Here is a 20,484-nt window from a genome sequence, read left to right on the forward strand (position 1 = left end):
GGTTAAGGGGAAGTTGAGGATGATTTGCTCCATGTCCGAGGAGGCCAAGAGCTGGATGGACGACGAGGAGAGCGAAGAAAGTAGTCCTTCCCCATCCCATCACCATGTTCTTTGATTGACTGTCTGCGTGACATAACATAGCGAGTTTATCCAGACTGTCCGTCCAGGAATTAAATGAAAAGGAAATGGTTTCAACTGGAAGTTTTCTAGGCAGTTTTCTGGGCAGTTTTCAAAGGATAATACACGCTTTAAACTGTGCATCTCTGACATTTTGCTGGCGATTTCTCCATCTGACCGAGGCGTCCTGCCTCCCAGCTCTTCCACAGAGCTATTGCTGTTTTATTTTCCCAGAAATTCGCTCCCGTTTGTCGGTCGCATTGTTCTGGGAATTCGATTGCAGTCACTTTGGCCAACTTGTTTGTTTGAATGCCTATTTATAGTCTGTCATTTGAATGGCATTCCGGGCGGGCGGTTGCCTACGCATCATTTAAACGATATGGGGGTCTATTGGGGATGGGGTTCCATATGTACATATGCGAGTATGTACATACGTACATGTACATTTATATGGTATGTATCGTAAACACATTTCCCGTTACACGTGCGGACATTTTGTTTAGTTAGTCGATAGCTAGCTGCGTGTATGTGCGCATCGTAATTACATAATAATTTATTTTCGCATACAATTCGCTTGATTTTGTTTTTTCCTGAATGCTCGACTATAAACGTACATGTGGCTCTGTGTGTTTTGATTTATTTACATTGATTGCGAGGCCATCATCCAGCATCTTCCATTGCACAAGGGAAAAACAAGAGCATCTCTAAAACGATCTCTGATTAAACGAACAGAAAAACAAAAAAAAAACAGAAGAAAAAGAAACCAAATCAAAAGCTTAAGGCATCCGCATTGTGGGAATCGCATCTGGAAATCGGCTTTCTCTTTAATTTGGAGAGGCAGTTGAGTAATTTTACACTTTAGTGGAATCGAAATTAATTTGATTTATTTATTAGCTGTCTGTTATTTGTTTATAAACAATAAAAGCCGAAAGAATGCGCATTTGAGGTTCATGAACATTTTCGCAGAGCCCAAAGCAAAGCGAAAGCCAACACCACCAACAATTATTTTTATGGCAAATATTTATCTAACAGCATTTTGGGGCGATGGGTGGTTTTCGGTTTTTGGTTTTTGGTTTTTCGTTGTTGTGCTGTGTTGTGTTGTATTGGGGCTGTCAAAGGCAAACAAAGGCATCGAAGGTTGTTAATGCTGAAATATTAATGTGCGTTAATTACCCGCAGACGGCAAAAAAAAAAAGTGGGTGGGAATGGGTGCAAAAGTTCTTTTCGGGGGTTTCAGGGGCCAAGAGGTCAGAGGGCATCTGCATTTGCTCTTCTGATTTCAGCCACTCCTTTATCGTTGATTTTGTGTGCTTTTCATATTAACACTATTATCTGAGGCGGAACTAATCTCTTACTTATCGAATTGATAATGAATTTTAAATTATTTAAAGCATTGTTATTGTTCCTTATCCAATTATTGGAAGTGCAAGTCATGTGTGGCAAGTTCAAGGTTGCAGACTCAATTATTATTGTCCCACTGAAACGTACTATTTGCAGTCTGTTTATTCAATGATTTTGGTTCCTCGCACTTCATGTTAACATTCAATTGTTTATTTGCTAATCAAATCTGTGGCTCAAACATGGCTTTCAGGGTAAAAAATAATTGGCTTCCGAACTTCATTATTCCGAGAATCTCCAATTATCTCTGACTCCACAAGTTCAAGGCTGTCATGTTCAAATGACACCTGCGTACACTATTTAAACAAAGTAAGTGCTCTGATATATTCTGTTTGAATTTTGAGGTTTTGGAAATAGAAAAAGCTGACGATCATCAGAAAATGTTTGACAATGAATCGCAACCGGAAAAATCGCATAATGTAATCAAAATTCTAAAGCCAAATGCTGAAGCCGACAGCTATTGAGCTAATAGAAATTTAAATCCAATTTTCCAGTTTATATACAGTGTAGTGTGTATAAAACGAGAGAGATGTAGATGTTTTTGGTTCCATAGCACACACAAATCGCGTTTAAGTTCATTTGCTCCGATCGGAAGGCATTCTACGCATTTTGTTTATTATTTTGATAAAGTGATGTTGGTGCTAATGCTCCGCGGCCTGCCATTGTTATGGTTAATTTATTTTTACCTTTTCGCTGCCTTTTAGGATTTCCAAGGCGACCATCAAAAGGTTAAGCTCATCGAATTACACGCGCAGCGGTGATGGTGATGGTGATGTTATTAAGGATGAAATTCAGTGAACTTAATTGCGAATCACGAAGCACGCTAAGAACTAAAGAAAAATTTAATATTTATATTTATGTACATCAAGTCAAGAGATTTGTATACATTCTTAAACTATGCACCGATTTTTGGTACCCGTGTCTGTAGTCTGCAGGTTGGATAGCTGGCAAACCCCAGTTAGAGTGGACATTTTCACATTTTCGTTTATTTATTTTCTTTTTCGCAAGTTTTCCCAGCTGGCAGAGCGGGCGAAGGAAAGACCAAAGAGGGAAACGTGAAGTAAATATAATCAAATTTGGAGTTAATGAGCGACCCGGAAATCATTTTCAGCACCATCAACAGGGAAAAACCAAAACAGAACCATAACTGTAGCATAAATTCAGGGAAGAGCTCGAGAGGAATTCCAGGCGATTTTTTCCGTCATCTGTTTTTTGCTTCCAGCAGGACAACAAACTTTCCGTGGAAAAGTTGGGAAACCCGGGGAAATTGGCGAACGTGAAGCAGAGTGCGACGAAGAAAGGGAGGTCGCTCGGTGCCAAACAAAAAAAGCAGAAAAAGCATCCAAATATTTTGTCTCGGTCAATATTGAGTTGAAAATGAATACCAAGCCTCTCAGCCTCCCCTTAATAGCCAGCACAATTGTGTTAGCTTCGTTGATTGCCAAAAAAAAAAAGTGTGTATATAAAAAAAACAGAAGCTGAGAGGAGCGAAAAAGTTCCCACAAAACAATCATCAATTCGAAAGGCTCAAAGGACGCAGAACTTACTTCAGACACAACATACATGCGAACAAACAGAATCGGTTCGATGACCCTTTTCCCAATACTTGGCTGGAACTAATTGAGCTGCTGAACAATCACTTGCGTTTCAGCATCACTTGTAAAGTAGTGCCCCTTAATATTTAATATTAACATATAGTGTTGCGTACTTTCAGACACCTACACCTATGTATGCCAGCAATCCCACTCTATAAGCTAAAAGCTGTTAACCGATACCATAATTTGCTTCTCAAAACGCCATTCACTGGTGACATGTAAAGGGATTGAACGGAACTGTGGGGAAACCAATGACAAATAATTAATTGCGCACACTTTGACGGGACGGGAGGTCCTCTAAAAGGCCCACTGTCTATCGTCTCGTTCGCCTGCCTGCCTGTCAGTCAGTTCAGTTCCCGTCCTGCGTCGAGGAATCCTGTATCCATTTATAAACAGCACACAAATATGTGTGATGTGCGAGAGGCTTAGGGGAGATGAAGATGGGCATGGAGCCCCTCTTAGGCACCGCCACCAATTAACTTGGGCGTATTGTGTAAATAATGTGTTAGACATGGTTACACATTCATGTGCCGGCCATAGACACGTCGTTGGCATCGTCATCTCCGTCTCCGGATCCCGATGACCCCCGATGCCTGGGACGCCCCAGGAAACCACCCAAGAAACCCCCAAAAACCCCGGGCTGCCATACGATTTTGATTGCACTTGGCGCTCTAATTGAAGACCGAGACAGAAGTGAATGTGTCCCACCTCCTAGATGGGGCCGTTGACATTGATCCATTCCGATTAGAAGCTGAATGTTGAATTCGGATGCCGTCGATGCTTGTTGGTAATTGCCATTAAATCGATGGATAAAAAGCCAAAAAAAAAAAGAAAGAAAAAGGCTACAATGTGTCACACACTGCGACGAACGAACAAGAAAATATAAGTATAAATATAATATAATAAATCATTTGGCAATTTAACGAATGTTTGTCCATGGCAACACGTTTGAATTAATCGGAAATGCCCTCAAAAAACAGAGCAGATGAAAAAGTCCAATAATTTGATTTCCGAGAAGCTGACTGCGGCACTTCTTCATTGCTTTTTTTTTTTTGAGTGTAAGGAGAAGCCAAGTGGTGTCCTTCTCCTCACGGACTGACTTGTGTGCCATGCATGTGACGGCAGCTCAGCAGGATATTTTGTAAATCATTAGTCAACAAAATGGTGGTAACGGTGTGTGTGTGTGTGTGTGTGTGTTTCTGCTTGTGTGTGGCTGTGTGTATGTGTGTGTGAGTGACGCCATTATTCTCCCCCCGCCCTCTTCAGACCCCCGCCAGCCCCGGGATCATGATTTTATATTCCACATTCCTGGGCCTGATGAGATGCGCCGCCTGCGCAAGATTGCCCCGAGTTTCGCTGCTTTGAGTGCAGTCTGTGCCACCGATGTCATCAGCATTACGGAGGGCGGGTTTCGGGTGGTTTTGGGCAGCGATGGAGGTGCCAAATGCCACACAAGTCCAGCCAAGTAATACGTTAGCTTCGACCGAGGAAGAAATCCAAGATTTAGCACATAACGTAAATTCCCTTATTGAATCAAAAACTTGTCTCCTCTTTGTATATGTATATAAAACACCTACAGAGCTGAAACTTAAATTGTTAGAAATGCAGTGATGAAATGTGCATTATAATTTGAGATGCAACTTTAATAAATGGCATGTGAACTGGAAAAGCAGTTTGTTCTTGTGCAAAGGAAAAGCAATATATGGGTGCACAAATTGCATGGCGAGAGTTCAGTCAGTGGGAAAGCCTTGCCAAAGGCATGAAAATGCTAAAAAGTTTGGGGGGAAGGTAAAAGTTCGGGGAAGAGCTGGTAGGTCAAGGGAAAAGGTTTTTTTTTTTTTTTTTTTTGGCTGGGTGACGCGGCTAATGACGCCAACATTAGGCGAGCGTCTAATGTATGTGCACGTAGCCAGGTCCATTCCACACACTGTCTCACTTTCTCGCCGCCCTGCTACCACTTTCTCCTGCTTTCTCTCGTCGCCGTCTCCGTCGCCGTCTCTATCTCCATCTCTGTCCCTCTTCTCGCACACTTGTGTGCGTACGCATGAAAGTCAAGGCAGACAACGTCAGATGCTAGAGCATTGCATTACATAAGCGACGCAAAACTGTATGCTACACTTTTTGATGGCCACCCATCCATCTGTCTGAGTGTGCGTGTGTGTGTATGTGTGTTATTTCTGGCCATGGAAAGCACTGAGGAAAATTGGGTGCGTGAAGGGGAGGGGAAAAGGACAGCGGTTGAGGGTCGACAACGATACGCACGGCACGCCACTCAAAAGCCATAAGCCCAGCAAATTAACATGCCCAAATTATGACAAAAGGAAAACGAGGCTAAAACAAAGGCCCCAAAAACTAAGGTTTCACAAGCAGGGGGGGAGGGGGTATTTTTCCAGGGCGGGGCACTTCTGCTGTAGAGCGGAAAAGCCAAAAGTGAGATTAGAAAACTTTTCTGGTAATAACATTCCCCGAATACGCTGCCAAAGTTATTTCATCTTAATAGAGATGGCCAACTATCGTTAGTAACTAATACTTTCTATAAATCATTATTACTGCAGGAGATGTATAACATTAAGAGGCATGAACGTTTAGTCAATATAAAACTCACAAAAAATGTTTGGCCCACAAATATAAGTCGAATTTCGTTACTTGTGAGATTTGTTGAATTGACAAATATAGATAGCTCTTAGGAGTAGCTCAGTCTTACTGTAAAATCAATTAAATCATGTATCCGCAATAAAATCTGTTTAAACCCCTTTCTATTCCTTTCCTTTTCTTTCCTTGAAACGTAGCGTTGTCCGCAGTTTTAAGGTTAGGGGAGTTTCGAGTGCAGATTACTCATACGCCACGTAAACCGAAGCTGAAAATGAAACTAAAACAGACTCGCCAAACAAGCCGCACGACATTTAACTGTCATAATCAGGGATGCGGACACGGTAGCCAACAAAACATCAACTGGAACATAATGGGCAAGTTTTGGCCAAACTGGGGGATAAAGTAAAGGACCAGAACACCCTTAAAACAAAAAAAAAGTACAGGAAACCGCAGTAGTCATAGTTTAATATCCATTTAACATGCTCGTGTTGTTGCTTCTGCTTTTCACTGAGAAAAATATTATACTTTGGCACAACGTAAATGTACATCCAGGGTAAAGCATCTGCTTGCTGAAAAGGTAAACAGTATCCCTACTGTTTGCTTATATTTATTTCGAAAAGCAGTGGCAAAAGTTTGTTTACCACATTCACCGCAATCGATCACGAATTTTTCAGTTTATGCTGAAATTGCATGCAATGTTATAAAATTGAAGCTCGCCTAAGCGATCTATAGCGATCTATGGCAAAATGGGGCAAGTCAAAATGAACAATCGCATTTTGAACACCGATTTTTGCTCAGTGCTCACTTGGTAAGTCGGGGAAAATTCCCAAAGTGATTATATTAATACAACATGAGCCACAAGTGTGTTGCATACATTGAGGCGTGCCGTCTCGAATCCATGACAAAACTTTCGTATGCGTGTGTATCTCTATCTGTATCTGTGTGCGTGTGCCTCTGCCTGTGCGTGTGGGTGTGCGTGTGGGTGTCTGTGATTGTGATTGTGTGTAGCAATGCGTGTGCGGCATACATGGCGTATGAAATATACATACATAAACCCACGGAGCCAACGAACCAACTCCAATAATAATAAAATAATAAAAACCAAAACAAACTTTTCACCATGCTCAAAAGTTGTCGGGGTTTTTCGGCGAAGGAAAAGCCGGCTAAAGACCAAGAAACTACCCAAACTACTATAGTAGTGGGCTATCGTCTAAACTTTACAACCGCGATTGCGATTGCCCGTTTACTGTTTTTTTCCTTTGAGGCGAAAGTTCGGTAAATAGTAATCATGGTCGTATAAATTGGGTAATATCATATTTTTACATTTCACCCCAAAAGGGGTAAATAAATAGAGATATGTAATAAACTTACCGCAACATTTAGTTTAGTTTGATGGGCGCACGGCAATGCAATGAACTGCAAAGAGAAAATAAATAATAGGTATTAAAATCGAAATGGTTTGCAGGAAGTGCACATACACATACACATTCCCACGTATTTCAAGTCCCTCAGCTGCTGCAGTTTTGGCCTTAATTTTCCAAATCAAACAAAATAAAGAAAAGGAAGAGAAAATAAGAAGATAAGAAATAAAAGGAAAAGCAGAGCAGAGCCGAGCATCCACACGAGCATTACACTTGTGTGTAATGCTTTTGCTTGTCTATGTGCTAGTGAAGGTCATCCATGTTGCATCCCCAATGATGCCACCCACCCACACTTACACTCACACACTAAGCCACCAACGGAAAAATCTCACATACACACATGCGGAGCGGTGTCTAATTAACTAAATTTCCATTTCTCCGCACAAGTTTTCAGTGCACTGTAAAACAAACCAAAGAGTAGAGTAGTAAAATAACGCACTACAAATTATGTTTTGGGTAAGATTTCGTAATATTGTTACATTCTAGACAGTGGCCATTTGCAGTGTACTAATCCAAGTGCCGCGTATTTGCCTTTGGTGTACGCTGTATGTCTTCTGCTCCAGCTGCCGGAACCTCATCCTTCCCCCCCTCTGCCAGCCACCAAACCCAGCCAGTGCCTTGCCCTTGCCTTGCAACATCCAAAAAGAGCGAAAAAAAAAAGAAGAAAAAATGAAAATGAAAGAAGCGGCTGAAACTCAGCTGGCGTTCCCTGCTCGCTGTTTATCTCGCTCGCTGTGCACATTAACCTCTTTGTTAATCATTTACAAACAAATGCAAATAAAATAAAATACAGCAGCCCAGGTGAGGCGAAGCGAAGGTAAAGTTAACGAAGGCAGCAACAAACAGCGATGACGACGACGACGACGACGGCTATGCAAATAAAAAAGCTGGCAAATGAGCAGCGAAATTGCAAAAAGGGCAGGCCGTAATAGACGGAGGGGTGGGGGGGATTGGGGAAATTCCGGGGGGTTACGGCCTGGGATAAGCTCTCGAGCTTTACGGCATACACAAAATACGGGGCGGCAGACAGAGAGTGCCACGCCCACGCACGATTTCGCTTAAATACACAAAAAGAAAATGCAAAACAAACATTAACCACAGTCAATTCCGTTGGCAAACAATATTTCCGAAAAGAGTGTAACGCATATTTTTCGCTTTTAATTTCATTTCTGTGTGTCCGCCAAAACTGATAACCATGCGTTGGTTTTTTTCGCGGTGTAGATTTCCGCCGTTTTCCTGGACATTCAAAACATGATTCCACAGCTGAAAAATTCATCTTGATGCGCTGAATAATTCAGCGAAACTTTTGTGACTCTTTTCACTGCAAATTGCATTTTGGTCTGGTCAAAAACCAGAGCGCTCCTGTGTTGACTTTTCTGAAAACTTTTAATCAATGGCGGCCAGGGCAGCGGGAGGACGTGAATCGGGTTGAGATGGTGGAAAGGGCGCTGGTTTTTCACAGCGTTCCAATTTCCCAGCTGCTTTCATATGCAAAAGATACTCGACTTTATGCTGCTGCTGCTGCTGCTTCAGCTGCTGCTGCTGCTGCTCGGCTTGTTCATAATTAGTTTGATGATGTTTGCAGTCAACCTACTTCCTCTTTCACTTCCACTGCCACTTTCATTGCTCCATTCGCCGCTCCCTTGGTTGCTGGCTTAGTGCGTTGCCAAGGCTCGAAAAGCAGTCATTCTGCTGGCCTAATGATATTTTAATTAAAACTATGCCAAATTTTTGGGCACGGAACACGGAGCTAATCGTACTGAAATACCCCGTGTTTTGTATTTCCCTAAGCATCTACTAACATGTTTAAATCTCACAGGCTTCGCTCTCAAGCATTTAACGATCGAAAAACATGGCCTTAATTTCCCAGCTGGGCGGTATACGAAATATACATAGGTAGTCAAGTTAATAATCACTGAGGTAGATTCCCGTCCATTTGTCAATCGGCCATTCAGTCATTCAGTCATTGTGCCATTCCGTCAGTTGGTCAATCAAGCGGAAGCAGCGGTTCGGGGAAAACCTTTTGACTTTTCACGCAACACGCTGCTTTAATAAAATTGTTCACTTTTCGCTCGGCCGTGTGCTTGTGTGTGTCGGTGAGCTGTGTGTTGTGTGTGTCGGTGTGTTTTTGGTCCTGATTCGATTTTCGTTGATTTCCCAGAAACTTCCACATTTCCCAAAACCCACGCTTTTCCGAGGCGGTGCCTTGGGGCCTGGGTTTGTTGAATTTATTCGCTAGCCTCCGTGTTGCGGCAGCAATCTTTGATTAAATCCAAAGCGAAAGCCATGAGATACTTCTGGCTGCCAGAATACCTTGAGATACTTTCGCTTCAAGTAGTACTTGTACCTCTCGAATGAATACGGTGAGAAGTAGTAATTACGATATGCACTTGGGCATTTATCGATGCCTAGATATAGATACGAGCCTAACACGATTTTAACCTCCTTGGCAATGGGCTGTCAGCCTGCTTGAGTGGATATCCAGCCTACTTACACGCAAGTTCAATAAACAATATCGGGTATGAATTGAATATATATTTTAATCAAGCGCCAGTTATGTTTCCAGTGCTTTGTGATGACATTTTATTCTTGAAAATGACAACAGTTGCAGACTGCAAACTGCAGGGAACTCAGTTCGTCAAACGTATCTGTATCTGAGAGTCCCCGGGTCGTATCTAATCTCCTCTGTCATGTATCCGCCGCCGTTTGTGTGCCAGGTAATTGCCCAGTCAGAAAAAAAAACATGTTACCCACTACAGGCAACTCCAATCCCTGAAGCATGGTCGCCTCCCTGTTCTCCCCTCTTCGTCGCTGATATTACAAAGTTGCGGCCAGCAAACATTTATCAGTACACGGAGAGAAACTGGAAGGCCATGGGGCATGGGGATGATGGGTTGAGTGGGTGATAAGCAAACGTAATTCTAGCTAATCAACTCTCGTTGTATCCAGTTAAGTCCCATAATATAGATCTCTGAGTTCTATGACAACATGACCAATTGTTGTTTATCGCTTCGATTTTTATCGCAGTGGAGCGTCGCCATGCTGTCAACGCCATGCCTCCCAACGGTTTATTTGCAAAGCGTTCAAACTGTCAAAATGGCGTGCGGTGCGCGCTGGCCATAAAAAAGGAAAACCTAAACCAAAACACCGAAACACCAAAACAGCAAAACACCAAAAGCCCAAAACAGAAAGAGAAACTGAACGAGCGGAGAAAAAGCGAGCGAGAACGGCAACGACGTCAGTGAGTCAATAATGTAATTTTCTCGTTTGATATTTCGACTACACGTTGGCGTAGTTGTGTCCAATGGCCGAGGAAATAGGAAATGAGTTGAAGGCAGGCCATTAAATGAACTCAACCGCATTCCTCGCAGGCAAGCTAAGCCAGGTTAAGTTCGCATACGGAGCCTCCCCAGCAGTTGCATCCACACGAGGAATGCGGTCCAGTTCTGAAACTAGGACTAGGACTCCGAAAATCACTTTGCACAATCACTTTCCGAGAATGATTCAAAGGGAACCAATGGCAGACTGCTGTGAATGGAGTGTCAATCAGTGACGATAACATGCACACTTCCACATTGAATTTAAGGTTAAAACAGTTTCAGAACAAATTTTCATTAACACGTAACTTTTTCGGCACATTTTGACCATAAAAGTGAAACTACATCGAACACTGCATTATCGCGGAGATATTTTTTAAACCTAGACTTACCATAGGCCACCATCATGTCGTTACCGAAGCGGTCGACGAAACACCAGCCACTCGACTATCAGGAACTGCAGAAGCTGGAGCAGTTGTATCCCGTCGTTATTGGTGGTGCACCCAATGTGCAAATTACTCCTTGGAACGACGTAGATCGCCAGTTGCAGGACGGAATGGGTAAGCTTGGCAATCAATGGGTATTACACAAACAACTTGGTTAAGGCCATCAAATAAAAGTTTTGAGCTCAACGAGTTATTAAAACTTATATTTGGTCCACTATTTTCAAAGTTCTGGCAAACGGAATATCAGGAAAACGACTTTACGAAAAACTCTATATTTACCAACCGTTTTTTCATCACAACTTGGCTAAAAATGGTCATAAAGCTGAAGAACAAACTGTTTTGTGAAGCTAATTACCAATGCTAACGACCCTTATCACTTTTTTACGGATTTGAACAAATTTATATTTCGGCGAATTTTCACATTTTTGATAAGGGGTACCATCATCAAAATTTGCAAAAAATGGCAAAAAATTAAAGTTTCCAAATTTGAATGCCAATCGATTGGGACTTTAATTACGAGCTCAACGAGTTATGACAATCCATATTTCGAGAGATTTGTCCGATTTTATGGTGGCATAAGTGATTATTTTCACAGAAAAACGACTTCTGGACATAATTTGACATGAATCATATAATCATTTGTCGTATTTTCTTGCAAATGCACCACAGGCGAGTTGCAGCTCATGTTTAATCGCCTGGCACCGCCGCCATCGCCGGACAAATGCAATCCCAATAGATCCAATCCGATTATACATAGTTTGGATGATAGACCACTCCCAGTCACGGGATCATGGGGCCATGGGAAGAGAACCCACACGCGTAATCCGATCCTAAATCCAGATGATTGTGAACCAGAAATCGAGGAAAAACCAGAGCAGGCTGTGCAGCTAATCGAGGATGTAGAGGATATTCCGGCGCAGGAAATGGATGCGGGAGCCCGCTTGCTGGCCATCAGGTTCTTCAATCTAATGCTGGCCAAGCTGTGGCGTCGGCGAAGGGCCGAAGTCTGCGATCTGCACACGCTGGTTCGCAAGTACCAAGTCCATGTAAGTAGCAGCCAGCAGACACAGATGTCGATATGAATATCACCTGTAAGTTGGCTCCTCTACGCAGGCCGCTCGCACCCAAACAGAGCTGTTCACGCGCAACCAAATGATCTGCTCGGAGCAGCGACGTGGGGAGCAGCTGAGCAATCAGCTAATGCGGGCCATCAGTCGCGTCCGCGTGACCATGCAAAGCTGCGCCGAACTGGACACCGAGCTGCAGCAGCTGAGGATCCGGGAAGAGACGCTGAGCAACGAGCTGGCCTCCAAGTCGCTGGAGTGCGAATATTTCGCCGAAATGCTCGACAGCTTCCGCGCCGATATGTTTCGCGAGCTGGCCAATTATCGCGAGGGAGCCGCCGAACTGGCCAACCAACAGCGGCGGGCCCTCGAATTGGAGTATGAAAACACCGAGCTGGAGGATCAGCTGCTAACGATCAAGGATCAGTTCCTGCAGCAGAACGACCAAATGTCGGTGGCGCTTGGCGAGAAACAGCAGCAACTGGACGCCGCCTATGAGACACTGAAGCACTACGAACAGGAGCTGGTCCACCTGGAGACGTAAGTTGTCACTGGGATAAACTTACCACCATTTGAGATAAAATCGTTTCGTTAAAAAACGTTTTAAAAACAGAAAGTACCAGGAGATGTTGAGCCAAACCGGACTGGAAGCCGACCTGCAGAGGGAGGTCGCGATTTTAAGGAAGAACATGAGCCTGCCGCGCTGTCTGATCTTCTACCTGAGTGCCTGCAATTGGGGGACTTTTCATGGTTGCGTTTACCACGTGGTGGCCGGCACACTCGACTGTCTGGCGCCCCCGTTTTCCACACCCCCGATGACTAACAATTTACTCAGAATGGGCATGGCCGCCGTATTCCTGCTTTATGCCATGTATTGATTTGTCTGACTGACGGATGTGAAAAGGACGCTGGCGACGCAAACAGGTTTAGCCAGGATGACAGAGGAGTTTATTAGCCAGCCCAGTAGGTTGGGGTTTCTTGTGAATATTTCACAACACACTAGCACAAATTTATTGCGAATATTAGATAACTTTTTTGTTTCATTTTGCCACGGTATTTCCAAAACGAAAAAAAAAGTAGAATAAAATTTTTTACTAGTCTTCAACTTCATTCCCTTTCTTATATTATAAACATATGCGAATAAAACTTATAACGTGCATGTCCAAATCCCACTCTTTCCAACTCACTTGATTGCAACATCCGAATGCGACTGTCCAAATCCATTATAGTTTCGTTGCGGTGGACCGCAAAGTACACAATTCATTCTAATTTCGAAATGGTGTTCAAACACGATTGATAGTTTGGTGGTAGTGAATAGCCTGGCAGAATGTTATGACTGTTTGTACACTCGTAAAAATGTGTTCTATACTTTGAACCATAGACTGAAACTCCATAGTTCGTACTTGGAGATAAATTTGTTTAAATAATTAGTAACTCAACTAAATTTATAAACACTGATTAAGCAGTTACTAATGATGGGACGTGGGGCAAAGAATATCAAACACATTCAACTGAATACTGAATAGTAACGCAAAGTGCGGAAGAGCTTTACAAAAATTACGCATACGCCGTGTGCTCACTTCGAGTATTGGCATTCATTGGAGGGCCCAATGTCATCCGAATTACTGAATCGCTGGCTCAACTCAAGCGAGGTGAACTGAGTCGACGGAGGCACAAAGGCCTTAACTCGATAAATGCATAATACAATGCGAACCATAATTGTGGCAATGGGTATGAAAGTGCGAATGGGACTGGGAATGGGAATGGTGTTCATTGTATATTGTTGTATCATCCCCAAATGGATATGCCAAATGGAGCACGATGGAGACACGACGTCGGACAAACTAATCTGTAATTAGGAATGTAATTTAACCCACTTCTATTTCGCCTACTTATCGACGGATATAAATCTACGAATACCAAACAAACAAACACCTGCACTCTGGACCCGAGTTCTATATATAGGCACACAACAAAGCGATGTTTTTTACACACAAATGGATGGCGTTTTATCTTCGCACTGGTAATCCTCGGCGACTTTTGATTATTTATGATAATTCAAGATTATTTACTGCATACAAGACCATAAATTGTTACCAAGCAATTTCCATATGCGAGATAACAATATTTCCGGAACTGCGAATACGAGTATATTCACTATCTATTACAAAATGATGCATGTGTTGTGTTTGTCCGCCCTTTCAAATCCCCTATAATGCCTGCGATTTAATAATGGTCTCTCTGGGGAAGTATAATAATAATAATAATAACTACTTCAAAAGCGAACGATGACTCAGTAAGCTTGCACAGGAATTTAACATAACCCGAAATGAATGTTATGACTAAGGAGAATTTTAACTTCAATTCACCATATAATTTCAAATCAAACGGATGTCACCCATGGAATTATTTCTGGTCTAGTTATAGTATTACTCAGTTCATTTTGCAATGGCTAACACTTGCCGTACTTTTTCTCTCAGTGCCCTGATCGTAGTTCGTGTCGGCTTGAGTGTTTAACTTACGTATGTATTTAATTAATTATTGTCTTCGGCTTGTGTTGTTTCTGCTTTTGCTACCTACTTTTGTTTGTTATTTTTGTTTATTTATATTTGTTTGTTTTTTTCCCGCCTCGCGAATTTCAGTTTGAAGAGCAGTGCAAGATTTACAGTTTGATCACTCAGCTCGTTCTCTCCTTCCCTCGCTCTCCCGCTCTCTCGGTGTTTCCTTAATTGTACTCACAACAGGTGACACCCGGCGGTATTTGGTTGCACTTATTTCGTATTTCACTGTATATCACTGGAACAGAAGCCCAAAGCCACTGCAAAAAATTTGCTGTTGCATTGAAAATGTGCACATAAAAAAAATAAAGGGAATAATACAATGGGCAATGCGGCAAACGAAACCGAAATTAAAACCAAAACGAAACACGTTGCTGATTCGCTCTCTCCCTGTGTTGCCTTGTTTATCGCGTATTATATTATGCGAGCGGACTAACGGGAAAAGCTCTGGCGGACGACCACTGACCAACTGAGAACGGAGAGCCAGCGACGGAGAACTTTTATCTCAAGTACAGTGTGGCCTATCGGCGGAGACGGTGGAGATGAATATGGAAGCGACTAAACAAACAGCTATTAAACTCAACAGGGGACTACGAAAGTTCGGAGGGTCCTTTTGTCTGGCCATCTACGCGCGACCAGTGACCACTGTACCGGCGCTCTCAGCTGCTCTCTTTCTGCGTGGGTGATGATCGTGCGAGAGAGCAAGTGCAAATATGATTATTGTTCGTTAGCCTCCCTCCACCTCTCTCTCTTTCCCCGCCCCCCTCATGCAACAACACACCTATGGTGCGTTTGTGTTGGTGCGATGAGTGTGCGACGGCGTTCGCCTTAACGGTTTGTTTGTTATTTTATTATTATAGCTTTATTGCACAATCCCATGCCACCCACCGCCCACTCACTGGCACGCCCCCTTGCGCTCGGTTGCAGTTCAAACAAACAAAAGGAAATGAGGGAGAAGCAGAATAGAGCTTCTGATCGCCACACTTGCCACAAAAAGTACCACCCTACGTAGTACTACAGTAGAGCATGGGTAATGCACATTTCCAACTCTAACAACAGATGGAAAGTATGAGTTTTTGCATTTAATAAGTACAAATTGATATACCTAAATGCGAAATGGGTGTATTAAAATATATTGTGGTTCATCTCTATTTTGTGTTTTTTTTTCAGTCGTGAATCATTTTTTGTTATTTTAAAACGACAGTAGGGAATTACTCAGTGGTCCAAACATTTCAAAATGTTAAATTTGTCGATTAAAATATTGTCTTATCCAGAGAAAAGTTTGCATAACATTCTTAAAGCGCTTTAAAATTTGGCGTGCAATGTCTTGAGATTTTTTGTAAGTGCACAGTGGCTGCGTTGACGTCGACAGAGGGCAAAACAAGTGGCCGTCGTAAGTGCGAGCGAGACGCGACGACCAGGTGCCGATGGGTGCGAGCGAGAAGGCGGGCAAATTGTTGTTTGCTCTGCCGACGTCGTTTTTTGCGTGTGTAAATTTGAATGCTTCAATTCTATGTGTGCTTTTCCCCTCCCCCACCCCCACTCCACCCCCTTGCATTCGTGTTTGCGTCGGCGTGCGCGCAAGTAAATTTCTTCTAATTTAATATTTTGTTTATATTATTTATTCATTTACTTATGTATTTGCGTAGCTCCCCCTCGCGCACTTGTTTGTTTATGTGCTTCACCTGCTCCTCCTTCGTCCCTTCACTCCCCCCACCATCCCCGTTTCAGCAATTTCATGCCCAAGTTTACGTTTTGGTAAATCATTTACAATTTGGATTCCGATGCGATCGCTTTTGAAAAATCCCCCCTCATTTTGCCAGGTGCACAGAAAGAAACTGATATGTACTTCCAATGACTTCAACTGATTACTTGCTGTTGGATATTTGATTCTGTTGATGTCTCTAGTTTGAAGCAAAATAAACAAAGAAAATCTTACCCTTAGATTTTCTCCTTAAGCACGGAAAACGATCTATAAACAATCCAAAACTAATACTGCGGTCTTTTTAAACATAATTGAACAACTTACACATGGATCACATTACCATTTTTATCAAGGAGTAGATATTTGTTTAAAATTATTTGAATTCGGCGTCAGTTGATACTGATTCACTCAAGAACCAACTGACTGCCAATGTGCTGTGCTGCATTCGAAATTCTGGTAAATTGGCTCTAAAGCTGGCTTTAAGAACTAATTTCGCTTTTGCAACCCCCGAAACAGAGAACTTTTGAATATGCAAATCAACAAAAAACACGCATTTTTCGCAATCCGCCTCCTACCTTAGATTCCCCACCTCTCCTCTCCTTGCCTTGCCTTTTGCCACCTCCTTTTTTCGCTCTTGTCTCTCTTTTGAAGCTTCCTTCGCGTCTGACGGTGCGTTCGTTTGTTTGACTTTGATTCCGTTTTGTTGGTTTGCTGGTTTGTTGTTGCCACTCTTTGGTTTTTAGTTTCTGTTTTTGTGTTATCTTTTTCCTTTTCTTGTTAGGTTCTTTGCACTTTCAAAAAACGTACACCGTAAAAAAATGAGTCTTGTTTACCACGCGCTAGAGCGAGAAATTCTTGGGAAACCAACTCAAAAAAAAGGAAAACAAGAGCGCAAGGCGAAAAGGAGTGACAAAAAGCGCGTGTGGCTCTGATTTATTTTATTTTTCGGCTTCGCCCACAAAGGACTTCACTTTGCGCCGTTTGTCTGAGCTTTTAGTTCGTCTATTTTTTTTTGTTTTAATTTTCAACGCTTCAGTTTTTTACCCGGAATTTTGACCGTTTTTTTTCGTTTGTTTTTATTTTGTCTGTTGTTGTTGGTTTCCGCAGCACAAATGAAAATTCGCGTCCGTTTCGCACGAGTGTTAGTGATGTAAAAAAGCATCGAATGCATCGAGCATCGATGTTTCTCGCCGATATATTTCTATGCTTTCGCTGGGTTATCGATAAGCTACTGTAAAGCTGTAGCGCAGACACGATCCTTAGCAAAGACTCAACCCCATTCGTCGCTAACAGGAGGCATTGCTCTATGTTAACTTTTAACAGCGGAGAGCTTTTTGTCAGCTTTAAAAGCTACAGTTCAACTAGCCGGCAGCTCCGCTCCGGTTATCGGGTAATCGATAAGCGGAGTCAGCTGTTTTCCGTTCTATCGTTTTGCTTGCACAACAACTTCAGCGGCATATTTCCATTATTTTGCTGCATTTTCCCAATTTACTGAATCAAAATGCGCCTGACGAACGTTTTATTCAAGAAGGTTAAGAGCAAGTGAGTGATCACGCTGGCCAAAGTGTTTCTCTTTTGTTAGTACCACCCGTTTTTGCAGGCGAATCATGGTCGTGCTGGAAAGTGTGGTCAGTGGACATCAGTACAATGCCTTTCGCGATCGTTTGGCCGACAAATTGGAGATAATTCGCTTCGATCCGTACAGTGAGTGCTGCCTTTTCACAGATTGATGCATTTCACTGATTCCTATGTGTTTTTCCAGTCCAACAGGAAAGCCTTTATCGCGAACGCAAGAAAATCCGCAGCGCCTAGGAAACCATTTTTTGTTAGTGAAGAAATAAAAGTTAAAACCATCAAAAAAATCAAAGATAGATGAATAATGTGGTTTAATTTCTGCAGAATTTGAGCATTACAAATCTGATTACAAATTTAAACAAAAAAAATGGTTTATGGTTCTTCTAGAGATATTAATTCTAATGATGAGCACCTCGCGTTTGATTCCCTCCTACTTAAATGGCTTCTCGGTCATAAGAAGGCCACGTTCCCACAGGGCGGTGACGACCTCCACCTTGCGAGCAGCAGAGTCCAGTGGCAACTGGCCGACGGAGAGGTAGTATGGATATGCCGAGATGAGCAGTTCAACGGCAGCAGCTTCCTCTGGCAGGATCTCCATGAAAATGGGCTCGTACTTGCAGTACTCGAGGGCATTGTCCACATGGTGATAGATCCTCACGCTGCCATCCTCCTCGGTCACCAGACGCAGGATATTGGCGCGCAGCAAGCGCACGGAGGTCTTCGTGTCGAACTCGTAGTCGCAGATGGCGTTGCCCTGCTCATCGGTGGTACTGCGCGACCCGAAAACAGTGCGCACCTGCTCCTCGGGCAGCACGATCGGTGGCAATGCCTCGTGCTGGAACTTCTTGGCCAGCTGATCGACGGCCTCATCAATATCCTGTGCGGAGGGCATCAGGTGCTTGGTCACCAGCTTCTGCACATTCTCCACCAGCTGATCGCGGGACTCGCTGCGATTAGCCCTTTGGGCCTCGCCCAAAACGTGAAACGTGTGCAGCGGCAAGCCGCGACGCAAGGCGACACTCTGTTTGACGGCCTTCTTGAGAACAATGGGCACTAGTTTCTCTAGGAGATTGGCGTATGCCTGCTGCTGGTACACGCTCAAGGTAATGTGTAGCGAGTGCTGTTCCTCCTCGGTGATGGCCTGGTGAACGGTGCCTCTGGGGAAATATAGCAAATCGCCGGCCTCCAAGACCTCATCCAGTATGGGCTCACCCAGCTGCTCTTGATCAAAGTTGCACGACGAGTTGCGGCACAGCTGATCGGCACTCTCGGGTGGCTCGTACAAGCGCCAGCGCTTGCGTCCCTCCACTTGGATCACGAAGGCCTCGATGTCATCGTAATGGGGCGCAAAGCCCTGGCTATTCGGCGGGGTTAGGTAGACATTCGCCCCCACCAAGCAGTGAAAGAACTCCTGCATAATGCTGCACACCTGACGCAATCCCACCAGATAGGTGGAGGGATTCAGTATGCGAATGCTGCAGCCCTCCGAATACAAGCCCCATACAACTGGTGGCAGGGCACGGCCCTCGGGATTCAGCGTCTCACGCTTGCCATTCTTGTACGTGGTCACATCCAGGTTGATGGTGAAGTCCAAGCGATTGCGCACCAGCATTTCGTCAATCATCTTAAACGATATGAGCTTGCTGTAGTAGTTGGGATTCTTACGCTGCACCACGCAGGAGGTGTGCTCCCAAAAGTCGTCAAAGAAGTGGTTGACCTTGATGGGATTGAGTAACCACTGCAGCACACGACGACCCTCCTCGATGCTGTCGGTTTTGTGGGTTTCCACTGGCAGCGTTGAGAGCTGGGCTTCATTGCTGGCCTCTTCGATGGCTTCCTGCTTAATAACTGGGCTTTTGTCTGCTTTTTCCTTCTTCGGCGGCAGGGGACAGGACTTGGCCGCCCCTGCGGGCAATGACTTGCGCTTCTCCGGCAATGGACAGGATTTGGCGGCACCAGAGGCACCAGAGGCACCAGAAGCACCGGCTGCCGGCAGAGACTTTCGTACCAAAGGGCAGGCCAGCGCCTCGCCATTCACCTGGATCGGCGAGGTTTGCTCTAGTCCCTGACTGCGCGCCTGCTTGCGCTTGGTGGCGCTGGCTCCTTGGGTGGATGCAGATTCCTTGGCCACCTTACCCTCCTTTTTGGTATTATTGTTATTGGCATCCGCCGGCGGCGAATCCTCGGCCTGAAGGCGACGCTTGCGATCTGTGGGCCTGGCCGCCTTCGACTTGGCCTTATGCGATGTGGATGCACTGGTGTCTATGTCGGATCCTTCGGATTCGTTTTCAGCGCGTTCGAATTGCTTGGTCACAAAGCCCTCCATCAATTTGCGCCTTTCCTTCTGCTCCTTGGTCAAATTGGAGCTCGGGTTTAATAGCATCTCGACATCAGCCGCATTTATATTTGATTTGGGCGATTTCTTCGCTTTAGCTTTACCGTTATTTGGGCTTTTCTGCGACTTGCGGTTGCCCTGGAAGTTGGCGCCGGAAGAAGTGGAGGCCTTTTGCATGTTGCAGCTTCTTTCTTAACGATATGGGGATTATATTAACAACGCTTTGAATAGCTTTTTGCTCGTACTTATGAACAAGACAAGTGACAGGATGATAGGGCTTATTTTTGACACATAATAACAGTATTTAAAACTATACTGCACGTGCCTTCCTATACTGCTATTATCGCCGGCGGCTTATCGA

General features: G+C 43.9%; 4 protein-coding genes across 9 annotated transcripts in view; 2 read left to right on the forward strand and 2 right to left on the reverse strand.

The window, feature by feature from the left end:
• LOC122624835 (1-phosphatidylinositol 4,5-bisphosphate phosphodiesterase) overlaps window positions 1-17,464 on the reverse strand; it is a 41,785-nt gene extending 24,321 nt beyond the window's left edge. Inside the window, exons 1-2 of one of the 6 annotated variants that reach the window (XM_043804561.1) lie at window positions 16,789-17,464; window positions 7,074-7,118 (exon numbers count right to left, since the gene is read on the reverse strand). The gene's annotated coding sequence lies outside the window, so the exon portion shown is untranslated. The other 5 variants (XM_043804559.1, XM_043804555.1, XM_043804558.1 and 2 more) reach the window with 5 other exon arrangements.
• On the forward strand, window positions 10,665-13,055 carry LOC122624837. The gene is made up of 4 exons (XM_043804563.1): window positions 10,665-11,000; window positions 11,556-11,932; window positions 12,000-12,490; window positions 12,564-13,055. The coding sequence occupies exons 1-4, from the start codon at window positions 10,847-10,849 to the stop codon at window positions 12,826-12,828; spliced, it is 1,287 nt and encodes a 428-aa protein (XP_043660498.1). The 5' UTR covers window positions 10,665-10,846; the 3' UTR covers window positions 12,829-13,055.
• Window positions 17,465-17,600: 136 nt separating the features above from the next.
• On the forward strand, window positions 17,601-18,084 carry LOC122624838 (39S ribosomal protein L33, mitochondrial). The gene is made up of 3 exons (XM_043804564.1): window positions 17,601-17,755; window positions 17,814-17,917; window positions 17,976-18,084. The coding sequence occupies exons 1-3, from the start codon at window positions 17,715-17,717 to the stop codon at window positions 18,023-18,025; spliced, it is 195 nt and encodes a 64-aa protein (XP_043660499.1). The 5' UTR covers window positions 17,601-17,714; the 3' UTR covers window positions 18,026-18,084.
• LOC122624836 (bifunctional lysine-specific demethylase and histidyl-hydroxylase NO66) lies at window positions 18,085-20,475 on the reverse strand. The gene has a single exon (XM_043804562.1). It carries the CDS (start codon window positions 20,298-20,300, stop codon window positions 18,219-18,221), a length of 2,082 nt encoding a protein of 693 aa, XP_043660497.1. The 5' UTR covers window positions 20,301-20,475; the 3' UTR covers window positions 18,085-18,218.
• Between the last annotated feature and the right edge of the window lie 9 nt (window positions 20,476-20,484).

Source organism: Drosophila teissieri, chromosome X (assembly GCF_016746235.2).
Source record: "Drosophila teissieri strain GT53w chromosome X, Prin_Dtei_1.1, whole genome shotgun sequence".
Taxonomy (NCBI): Eukaryota; Metazoa; Arthropoda; class Insecta; order Diptera; family Drosophilidae; genus Drosophila; species Drosophila teissieri.

Coding starts and splice junctions, on each gene's coding strand:
- LOC122624836 (XM_043804562.1), bottom strand. CDS start 20,300: ATGCAAAAGGCCTCCACTTCTTCCGGCGCCAACTTCCAGGGCAACCGC.
- LOC122624838 (XM_043804564.1), top strand. CDS start 17,715: ATGCGCCTGACGAACGTTTTATTCAAGAAGGTTAAGAGCAA. Junction 17,756..17,813: donor TTCAAGAAGGTTAAGAGCAA/GTGAGTGATCAC, acceptor CCGTTTTTGCAG/GCGAATCATGGTCGTGCTGG. Junction 17,918..17,975: donor AATTCGCTTCGATCCGTACA/GTGAGTGCTGCC, acceptor GTGTTTTTCCAG/TCCAACAGGAAAGCCTTTAT.
- LOC122624837 (XM_043804563.1), top strand. CDS start 10,847: ATGTCGTTACCGAAGCGGTCGACGAAACACCAGCCACTCGACTATCAG. Junction 11,933..11,999: donor TTCGCAAGTACCAAGTCCAT/GTAAGTAGCAGC, acceptor TCCTCTACGCAG/GCCGCTCGCACCCAAACAGA. Junction 12,491..12,563: donor GAGCTGGTCCACCTGGAGAC/GTAAGTTGTCAC, acceptor TTTTAAAAACAG/AAAGTACCAGGAGATGTTGA.